At 42.0% G+C, this 10,981-nt stretch overlaps 1 protein-coding gene across 1 annotated transcript; it reads right to left on the minus strand.

Moving 5' to 3' along the window:
• Positions 1 to 828: 828 nt before the first annotated feature.
• Positions 829 to 10,202, minus strand: RPL39 (ribosomal protein L39). The gene is made up of 4 exons (XM_003774758.4): positions 10,166 to 10,202; positions 3,258 to 3,451; positions 2,207 to 2,310; positions 829 to 1,724 (listed from the first exon to the last, which is right to left on the minus strand). The coding sequence occupies exons 1-4, from the start codon at positions 10,200 to 10,202 to the stop codon at positions 1,676 to 1,678; spliced, it is 384 nt and encodes a 127-aa protein (XP_003774806.2). The 3' UTR covers positions 829 to 1,675.
• Positions 10,203 to 10,981: the final 779 nt, after the last annotated feature.

Below are 10,981 nucleotides of genomic sequence, written 5' to 3' on the forward strand. Positions count from 1 at the left end.
CAGGTTACTGCAATAGTCTAGGCATGAGGTGACAGGACCTGGACCAAGGTGGTGGAAGTTTAAGGGGCGTATGAAGGTACATTACAAGGGCAAAAGTTTGGATAGGATTTGAATATAGGGCGAGAGTGAGGAGTTGAAAATTACATCCAGGTTTAGAACCTGGATGAGAGGTCACTGTACCCTGGGAATCCGCAAATTAGGGTAAGGGGAAGGCAAACCACGAGTTAAGGGTTAGATTTCTATGGGACAACCAGTTCGATTTATACCCACTAGAACAATGTCACTGTTCAACTTTTAAAAATGAGTACTAAATCTGTTTACTGTTCTATCAGTTATTGCTGTCTCCTTGACACTTTATGCCCGATTCCCCTTGTGATTCTTGGCCTCTTGTTCAAATTTTCCCTAAACTGTTTAATAAAATGGTTATGGGATCACTTTTAGATTTACCCTCTCCATAAACCCATTAATACTTCCCCACTTGTCTTTGTTCTTTGGGAACCTACCTCCAAAAAAAAAAAAAAAAACTCACAATAGGATTTGAATGAATAAATCATTAGTTTATTCATCTTATATATCCCATGTTTCCAGTAGAATCCCCTGCTGTTTTGTTATTTGAATCCCTTACTCCCGTTTTGTGGTTTACAACAGAAATGGTTGTTGCACTTTATCCAAGTCTTTCTTTAGACATGGTTAGAAAACACGGTTTTTAATTATTAGCCAATGTAAGTAGCAGGCAATGCTTAGAGTTCTGAATAGAGAAAACCCTACCCCGCTTCTCCTTATTCCCTCCCCTTTCCAGAGGCGCAAAGTAGTCACAAATACAGTTTGTTTGTTTTTTTTTTTTGTAGAAGCCCTTTATTAGCAGAATTGCATCTTCAGATAATTGTGAAGCCATTCACCTGGACCAGGTCTAGTTCCTACAAATAGGTTGGGCTCTCCCGGAACACACAAATAACCGACAACTTTTTACGGTCGCCAACACTCAAAAATACCATCTCCCAACTAGGAACTAAGACGGCTTATTGTGTGAAATAAGCAGGGGGTCAACAGGTTACTTCTCTGACTGTGAGTTTGATAAGTGAGCACAGTCAGCTGCGCGTAATCTGGCTGAGACAGCTCCTGATTAGCAGCACTGGAGGCTTACACTGAAGGCTTGCAAATCTTAGATCCCCACAACAACCCTGTGAGGTAGGTGCTCTCTTATAACTCCTTAGAACACAAAACAAAACACAGAGAGGTTATTGTGACAGCTTGTTCAAGGCAGGGCTTGAGCTTGATTCTTCTTCAGTAGAGTAACTTTTGTTTCATTATGATCTCTGCCTCTTAAGCATAACCTCGAACGTACAAATGCTACATAGAGATGCAGATAACAGTAATCGAAAACTATATCACAACACACATTACCCAAACGCATGGATGGAATTCATGAAAACATTTAAGGGCAAGACAAATTTAACTTTGTTGGATTGGGTTTTTTGGGATGTCTGCCAGGGCAGACGGTTTCCGAAACGAGAGAGGGCAGGACTAGTATTTATTTCTTATTAGGGGCAATGAGGCGATTGCATGATTGATGAGTGAATGGATGGCTGGATGGATAGATGGATGACATGATTAAGGGGGGGGTGGGGAAGAGATGGTCTTGGTATAGAATGTCTTTCATTGAGCTGGCCATTCTTTATAACCCGAGCTTGGTCCTTCTCCAGTGTCTTCTCTTCGAGTTGTACCTAGATGGAGAAAAGCGGAGAGAACAAAGGACCCGGTTACTCATACTGCTTTCATAATGAGCTTTCAGTGTAAGCCAACATGTTCATGGGAAAAGTAAACGGCATTTGAGCTGATAATAAATCAGCTTTTATTTCCTTTTAGTTAATTAAAAAACCCACCCATGTATGTGCTAATTTCTTAGGATTTCACTTGAAATCTAAAGAAGTTTCTTCTCAGGATTAATGGCAATATTCCCATAGAACAAAGCATTCTAATTGCAACCTGTCAAGATTTAGTGGGAGATCCTACACTGAATGTCTGCTACACAATCATACCAATTCAATTCTTTTTTAGGAAGAAGTGGAAAAAAACACCCGTAAACCGAGCCCCAAAATAAATGGAAACTGAGCAGATAAAAACCTTCCCGGATTGGGCTATGTTCTGGAGAATGGACCGATTGACATTCACAAAATAATCCCATGGGGCAGTTGCTCTTCCTTACCTGATCTTATTACCAGTTTTCATTCGAATCCATTGAGGAATAGGACGATTCTGCTTCTGTTTCTTGGCCAGGAACCTTTTGATTCTGAATGTTTTATGAGAGGACTAACAAAGAAAAGCATTGTTTAAAAGACTCTTGAGCCAAGCCTTTTTCTATTCAGAAGATAGGTGAGGGAGAAGCCCCGCCCATCCGGTCCCATTCACAATACTGCAGAGCCATTTAAGCAGGAGGCTCTGCAGAATTGGGGGCGGGACAAGATGGCTGCAGACAAGCTGACGTCACAAGCAACTATCAAGCCATTTTCTTTCTTTCTTCTCTTTATTTATTTATTTTGGCCAAGCCATTTCAAAAGCTAATCCGAGTCACAGGATTAAAACCCTGGAAAAGGACCTCGGTTTAAAAGTACAACGAAATGACAAAATTTAGAGGACCTTTTGACTGGAAAGACCATCTAATCCCACCCCTTTCTTATAGAAAAGGCCAAGATTACAGAGATGGCACTTGTAGCCAGATCCTTCCATTCTGGGACTAATGCCCTTTTCGCGTTGTCCCCCGTTTAATTAGCAGTAGAAAAAAAAAAGGCTATGGCTTTTTTTGTTCCCACCTAGTTTTCGAGGTTTAAAATAATTACCCAAGGTTCCTTTCTGCTCTAAATCTGTCCTTTTACCGCTCACTACCCCAAAGTCATAGCAATGTCATCCAAGGGACCATGGAAGAGCTCTTTTTCTAACATAATTCTTCCCATTTTTAGGGGAGGTAAGAAGGGGAGTCCAAGCCGCGAGCTTTAAGGCTTCGGAGTCCCCCGGAGATCTCCTCCGCGTCTCTTCCCGATTCCCAGCTGTTCTAAACGAAGCCAAGACAATCCTCCCTCCCCGGCCGGGAACTTGGGAAAATGGGGGGCAAAGGCAGTCTCCGGCTACACAGCGCCAAAGGCGCCGGGGTCCCCTTCAAAAGCTTCCCAGAACCTTCCCCGCATGTCCCCGGCTGCTGCCGAGCCGCCCCCGGGGCCCGGGGAGCTGCGGCTGGGGGGGATGGCTGCGGATTCTCTTACCATGATGATGAGATGACAGCCGAGCTTCCACCACGATGGCTGGACGGGCGAAAAAGGGAGAAAGACTGGCGGAAGCTCGCTATTAGAGGCTCTGCAGAGGGCGGAGCTTGGAGGAACTGCGCCTGCGCATTGGCGATGGGCTGCGCCCTCTGCAGGTTCCCAGGGGACATTGCAGCACAGGCAAAGCGGCTTGTCTTAAGGCTCCGCTCGGTCCTCAGCCCACGGAGAGCCAGACCCCGCCTCCCATACTGCAGCTTTTTGGAGGTGACATCATCCCGGTCTTGTTTTTCTGCTTAGAGCCTCTTTGCTGCAGTGCGGAGTTTTACCAGCCCCCCCCTTTCCCCCCTCCTCTCTGCAGCCCATATTCTATTGTTCCCTTTCTTTTTCTTAAAAAATAATCTTGTAATGGTTTTAAAAAATTTTCTATAGTCTATTTCCTCCTGTATTCTTTGTAAATCTCCCTTATAACAAAGTGTTTTGAAGATATAAGATATAAAATAAAATAAAACATAAAAAAGGGGGAAAAAGAAATCGAAAAAACCAGATATTATATGCAATGTACCACTCCTACCCCCCAGAACCTTTGCCCCCAGAATCCTGGAAAGAAGCTCCATTTAGTCAGAAAGGAAATACATTCTAGAGCTTATTAATTGAAATAAAATAAAAGAGACTACTTTTTCTTTTCCAAGGGCTAACCCATCATTTTATACTTTCATTAACTGGGAAATCACGTTTTTTGAACATTTCCATGAGAAAATACAGATTATGAATCAAATACTCCCCCAGACCCCTGGATAAACTGCTCAGAGGGGAGGGGAGGCTTCTAGCTTTTGATGTTGTTAAAATGAATTTGGATTCAAGACCAATTTCGGTCTCAGGTACTTCCTTTGTTCTTTGGGGAGTCATTTACACTCTTTAGGTCTCAGTTCCCTTATCTGTAAAAATTAAAAAACAGTGATTCCTACAGCATTGAAAAGAGTGGCAAACGAAATAGCATAAAAATGACAATGTTGCCATGTTATTTATCAGGATCTTCCATTGAATTGAAGTTGATCCCGTAACACTGCACCATTGCTTCTAGAGAGTCACTATCTATTTGGTGGCACAGAAGCTGAGAAATTTGCCTATATCTTAAAGTGGCATCTGCTATTTAAATTAGAAAAAAAACTGCCCAGGGGGGAGTACAGTGGAAAGAGCCTCATCTCTGCATTCAAAAAACCTGGGTTTACAGCTACGCCCAGAGAAAGAACTCTAGGTGATGACTAAAAACCATTACATTGAACTCCCAATCCCTATATTTTTGCCTGCCTGCATTTTGGATTTCCTTCACAAGCTAATTGTACAATATTTCAGAGTCCGATTCTTTCTGTACAGCAAAATAATGGTTTGGTCATGTATACTTATTGTGTATCTAATTTATATTTTAATATATTTAACATCTACTGGTCATCCTGCCATCTGGGGGAGGGGGTGGGGGTAAGAGGTGAAAAATTGGAACAAGAGGTTTGGCAATGGTTAATGCTGTAAAGTTAGCCATGCATATAACCTCTAAATTAAAGGCTATTAAATAAAAAAAAAGAAAAGAAAAGAAAAAAATATATATAAATTAAAAAACAAACAAACCTGGGTTTAGATGTTACCTTTGATGCTTACTACATGTATCTTCCTGACCATGAGTGAGTGACAGACTTCTGTTTCCCCTTCTGTAAAATGGAGGGGTTGGACTAGATAACCTCTTCCAGCTATAGACCTAGACAAATCACTTCCTTTCCCTGAACTGCAGTTTCCTTATCTGTTAAAAAAAAGGGGGGGGGGAACAAAGACCCTAAATGGTCTCTGAGGTCCCTTTTAGTGCAAGACTTAGGATCTCAGGTGTGATTTGAAGAAGTGACTTTCCTTCCATGGACCTCAGTTTCCTCCTCTATAAAGTGAAGAGGCTGAGCCTTGGAAGTCCCTTCCTGGCTCTAGCATCCTGTGTGTTAGTAACCTCAGACAAATTACTCCTCCCTGAGCCTCAGTTTCCTCAGCTGTTAGAGTGTGGGGGACATGTGCAAAAATGTTTGTGGCAGTCCTTTTTGTAGTGGCCAGAAACCGGAAACTGAGTGGATGCCCATCAATTGGAGAGTGGCTGAGTAAGTCATGATATATCAATGTTATGGAATATTATTGTTTTATAAGAAATGATCAGCAAGATGATTTCAGAGAGGGCTAGAGAAATTCACAGGTACTGATGCTGAGTGAAATGAGCAGAACCAGGAGATCATTGTACATGGCAACTAGAAGATTATACGATGATCAGTTCTGATGGACTTAGCTCTTTTCAAAAAGAAGACGATTCAGGCCGGTTCCAATGGTCTTGTGATGGAGAGAGCCATCTATACCCAGAGAGAGGTCTGTGGGAACTGAGTGTGGATCACAACATGGCATTTTCACTTTTTGTTGTTCGCTTGCATTTTATTTTCTTTCCCATTTTTTCTTTTTTGATCTTTCTTGTGCAGCAAGATAATTGTATAAATATGTATGCATATATTCAATTTAACATATTTTCACCATGTTTAACATATATTGGATTAGTTGCCATCTAGGAGGGGGTGGAGAAATTGGAACACAAGGTTTTGCAAGGGTCAATGTTGAAAAATTAACCATACATATGTTTTGAAAATAAAAAGTTTTAATTAAAAAAAAAAAAAAGAGTATGGGGGAGTGGAGGGACTAGATAGCCTGAAGCCTCTTGTAATTCTAGAGTCATTTAGTTCAAGATTGGTCCTGGAAAAGAGTAAGGCAAATGTACTTCTTTTTCTTGTTTCCAGATGATGGGACACTATGGATGTGGAATATGGACTTTGTTTTCCTTGACTTTGCATATTTGCTACAAAGTCTATTTTTTCCTTTCTCAATTTGGAGAAAACAGAGAGAGGTTGGAACAGGGTTGCCAAAAGAAAAAAAAAAGGTCATTGAATTCTTTTTAAATCACAGATGTAAAGCCAGCCAGAAAGAACCACAGACAAGGAGCTTTTAAATTTGTGTATTCAATTTATTATATACTGAAAAAGGAAAAAATGATAGGGATTTGCAAATTTACATACAACCTTTATTTTTTCTGTTCTACTTTTAATGTGGAAGTACTCATTTGACGGGTATTTAAGTTCAGAATTTCAAAGGGAAAAAAAAATCAAAAGAGAAAAGAAATGAGGATCATGCAAGAACAAAAGTCAATATTGTTGGTTCCAGAGTATTATAATCCTACCAAATGGAGTTTTTGCACTTCTAAGAGCAGTGTATGCTTTTAGCTACAATTTCTCCATTCTGGAAGTCTCCATGCCTCTTTACGACTGAGCTAGTGAATAATAGATTGGCAGAACAGTGAAACCTAAGAGGGTTTGATGGAAAGTGCATGGAGTCAGGAGGCCTGGGTTCTTAGTTTAGCTTTGACCGTGTGACCTCTCTAAGCCCTAACTGCCTCCTCTACAAAATGGCGGCATGAGACAAAATGATCTCGGAGGAACAGAAAGCCAGCCAGTTACAAGCAAGACAACTGGGAAAACAATATGCTGAATTTATCACTTATCAAAATGCAGCTGTTTATATACAATCTGCAGAGATATATAAACAGATTTGTGATTTCCTGTGTAATCTTCTCTGATCTTTCCATATGGAAAAGCTCATGTGGATGATTGTCAAAGTTCAAAGTAGTAAAAAGCAAAAATTATTTTTAAAAAATCCGAGGTTCTTAAACCATTATCTCATGGTTTTTGTCTTAATATCTGCCTTTTCGTCAGCAGGAAAGACTTTTAAATAGTTCAGAGTATTTATAGCTTCTACTAGAGCACAAATAACTTCACAAGAATCAAAACTTTGTTACTTGGATAATTTTCCCCTCGGTGACATCATGACTTGTGTCTAAGACAGGACATGAAAGATCCTGTGGGATCAGGAGGCCATCCCATCCCTATTTGCAAAGATGGGGTGGGGGAGAGCTGGTAGTGTGAGGCATAAATTGCCAGACATGGTTGATCCATTAACTTGGTTATATCTGCTGAACGTTTTTGCTTTTTGGGGAGGGGTTTTTTTTTGTTATAGATGCATGCATTCAGAAATATGAGGGAAGTATTAAAAACAGAAGATATCAATAAAAATCAGATTTATTTTCCAAGGAGGAGGACTGGTCACGGATGGAGTTCTGAATTGGCCCTCACCCAGTGCTAGGGTGAAGGCCCAAAGGGAGGCTGAAAGCCTATTAGGCTGTCCCCAGCTGGAGGGTTGACGTGAACCTGAGATGAACAGGATCTGCGATCTCTACTGCTAGAGGAAATCCCCACATTGAGATGTCAGACCTGCTGAGGTTTTAAAGGAAAACATTAAGGTGCATTATCAGACAAGAGAGATCGAGGGATATCGGGCAAAGTACTGGCCAGTTCAGCTTGGAACAATGTCACTTAGTAGCCAAGAACTTTGATAAGTCAATCCCTTCTCTGGATCTCAGTTTCTTGGCTACCCTGGTTAACACTGTTACTGGTGTGACTCCGTCACTGAGTTGCAATTCGGTTTCCCTGAGGCAGTGGAAGGAATCCACTATAAAGCACCATATAAACTTGCTTAGATTGCTAAGGGTGACCGGAAAATAAGGCAGTCAGAAGATCAGCTCCCTTTGTACGATCTATCCCCAATTGAGCTGAAAGCTCCTGGAGGGGAAAATAGCCTCTTGTTTTTTGTATAGGTGCCTCCCAATATCTGGAGGCAACACACTTTTCGGTGTTCCCTGACAGATGGCCACAGGTTAGATGCTGTTCCCCTGAAATGAGTAGAGCTTTCAGACTAAACCGGATGAAGAGATCCGGGCTCAGAAATCTTGGGCTGGTCTTGGAGGTCCGGTCCAAACCCATTGCTTTACGTGGAATGAAAGCATCGAGAATAAAGTGATTTGTTCTGGGTCAAAAGCTAGTGTCTGAGGATTTGAACCCAGGTCCTCTTAACTCCACGGGCAGTTAGTGGCACAGTGGATAGAGCGCTGGGCTTGAAGTCAGGAAGGATCCTCTTGCTGAGTTCAAATTACTAGCTGTGTGACCCTGGGCAAGTCACTTCACCCTGTTTTTCTCAGTTTCCTCATAGATATAAAATGACCTGGAGAAGGAAATGGCAAAGCATTCCATTATCTTTGCCAAAAAAAACCCCAAATGGGGTCAAGAAGAATCCGATACAACCAAACAGCATAGTTCGAAACCCTCTTGACACCAAGTCCGGTGCCATAGCTACTATGCCACATTGGTTGAGGACGAAGGGAGATAGGGAGATGGGGGTTCCAAATCTTTATCGTCCCACTAGGGGACATTAGAAGGGGTGCCCTTGGTAAAGTTGGAAGCGCTATGGATGTGGTGGAAGCTATTATTATTACTCTTATTGCTAGGTGTAGACGTAGATGGCTTCTTGCCTTTCCTTATTTAAAAAAAAAAAACAGGCTCTTGGAAGACTTGGATGTTCGTGGATTGAGAAACAGAACAGGGAAAGCAAGTACAGTGATTATGACAGTGTAAATGGGGGCAGAGCCCAATAAAACAAAACCAAATGTGTGATTACGATGTGCAAAAAGAGATGAACTAAACATTCCTTCTTTTCTTCTTGGGAGAAATGAAGGACTGGGGTGAAGAATACTAAATTCTAAAAAACTTTATCAACTGTATACTGAATAGGCTGTCAGATTTGGTCAATAAAGTTTTTTTTTTTAGTTTTCCTTTACCGCTTCCCATCCCTGCCTTTCTTCTGTACTCTGTTACGAGAAAGGGCTGAATAGAGGCAGACAAATTGGGAAAGGAAAGCGATAGGAAAAATTAATATTAAGAAACAACTTATTGCTGTATTGGTGGTCCAAAAGATTCTCTATGGACACTGAGCCTCTCTGGAAGCTCGGGGACCACTGCCTTTGCTCCAGACTCACCCTTGATTCTTCCCATCCACTTCTGCCTTTTCCCTTAAAGCTTCTGTATCCCTTCTGGAAATTTGAACCATATGGTCCAAGGCCTTTACATGAACCAAACTCCATGGTCTCTCTGCCTGGAGATATTAAAAATGGAAGTCAACAGATATCCTCTCCTCCCCCCTCACGACCTCTGTCCACTACTCTTTCAGGCTGCCACATTAGGACACAGATGGGACAGGGCCATCGGTCTCCTAAGACTGAATTCACCAAAGACCCAGCCAAACTGGATTATCTACCATGCCCCATCTCCTTTCTTTGGTTCAACAGTGTCATTACTCTCTCTCCTTTTACTTTTCTCTTCCTTCAGTTTGACTTCTGACCTCTTTCCTCTGAAACTGCTCTCTCCAAATTTCAATAGTCTCTTAGCTATCAAATCCAATGGGCTTCTTTCAATTCTCAGCCTCCCTCCTTAATCTCTCTGAAGCCTTTGGCAGTTGGTAAACTTCTCCTCCTGAAAAATTCTCTTCACTCTAGATTTTGGGGATACCCATCTTCCCTGGCTTTCCTCCTACCCAACAGCTCCTTTTCGGTTTTGTTGGATCTTCATCCGGGCCATGTTTACTTGCCATGAATGTCCCACAGGGCTCTATCCTGAGCTCTCTTTTCCTTACAGATTATTTCACTTGGTAGATCACATGAGCTCCAATGGATTCAATTATCTCTAAGCTAACAATCTCCAAATCTCTATAAACATCCCTAACTTCTCTGCTGACTCCTGGTAGTCTCACACCTCCAACTGCCTCTTGGACATCTCCAACCTGATATGCCATAAACATTTTAAACTTAACATGTCTAAAACTGAACTTATTTGAATTTTCCCCCAAAACCTTCTGCTTCTTCAAAATTTCCGTTATTGCTGAGGATACTACCATCCTCCTGATCTGCCAGGCTCAAAATCTAGGTGTTATTTTCAACTCCGAGGGAGCTTTCTCACCTCCCCCTACATCCAATATGCTGTCAAGTCTTGTCATTTCGACTGTCACGACTTTTCTCCCACACTCCCCCTTCCTTCTCTGAAATTGCCACCATCCTGGCCCTTGTCACTTCAATCCAGCTGGTCAGTCTGCCCACTACCAGTCTTCTCACTCCACTCCATTTTCCACTTGGTGATCAGTGATCACCTTAAAGTATAGGTCTGACCAAGTCACATGTTATCCACATACCCTCTCGACAAGCTTCCTCTCACCTCCGGGAACATTAAAATCCTCTGGCACTTCAAAATCCTTCATAACCTGCCGCCTCTCTCCCCCCGCCCCCCGTTTCCAATCTTCTTACATCTTATACATCCCTTCCTAACACGTACATACCGTGATCCAGTGATGTAAGTCTCCTAGCACAAGACTGCAGCCATTTTCACTGACTGTCCCCCATGCCTAAAATACTCTTCCCCCTTCTCATCTCTGTTTTCCTGACTTCAAGTCCCACCTAAATTCCCTTCTTCTAAAGGAAGGCTTTCTTAATCCTTCTTAACCGTAGAGTCTTCCCTCTGTAGCTCATTTCCAATTGCTCCCTCACAGATCTTGTTTGTACCTAGTTTTTTTCATGTAGTCTCCATCTGACTATGAATTCGGGGCCTATCTTTTATTTTCTCTGTATTCCCCCAGGGCCTACCAGAAAGCCTGATTCATAACAGGTACTTCGCATGTTTAACAGTGGCCTTTCCCTCATCCAATCCTAAGTGGGGCCCAGGACTCACAGGAATTGGGATCTAAGGTTTCAAAGCTATTGGGAATTCCCAGGTAAGGAAACT

Source organism: Sarcophilus harrisii, chromosome X (genome assembly GCF_902635505.1).
Source record: "Sarcophilus harrisii chromosome X, mSarHar1.11, whole genome shotgun sequence".
Classification (NCBI taxonomy): domain Eukaryota; kingdom Metazoa; phylum Chordata; class Mammalia; order Dasyuromorphia; family Dasyuridae; genus Sarcophilus; species Sarcophilus harrisii.

Excerpts from the sequence above, each read along its gene's own strand:
- RPL39 (XM_003774758.4), bottom strand. The coding sequence starts at position 10,202 with ATGACAAGACTTGACAGCATATTGGATGTAGGGGGAG. Across the intron at positions 2,311-3,257 it reads GCTGTCATCTCATCATCATG|TCCTCTCATAAAACATTCAG; the intron begins GTAAGAGAATCC and ends TTTCTTTGTTAG. Across the intron at positions 1,725-2,206 it reads AAAACTGGTAATAAGATCAG|GTACAACTCGAAGAGAAGAC; the intron begins GTAAGGAAGAGC and ends TTCTCCATCTAG.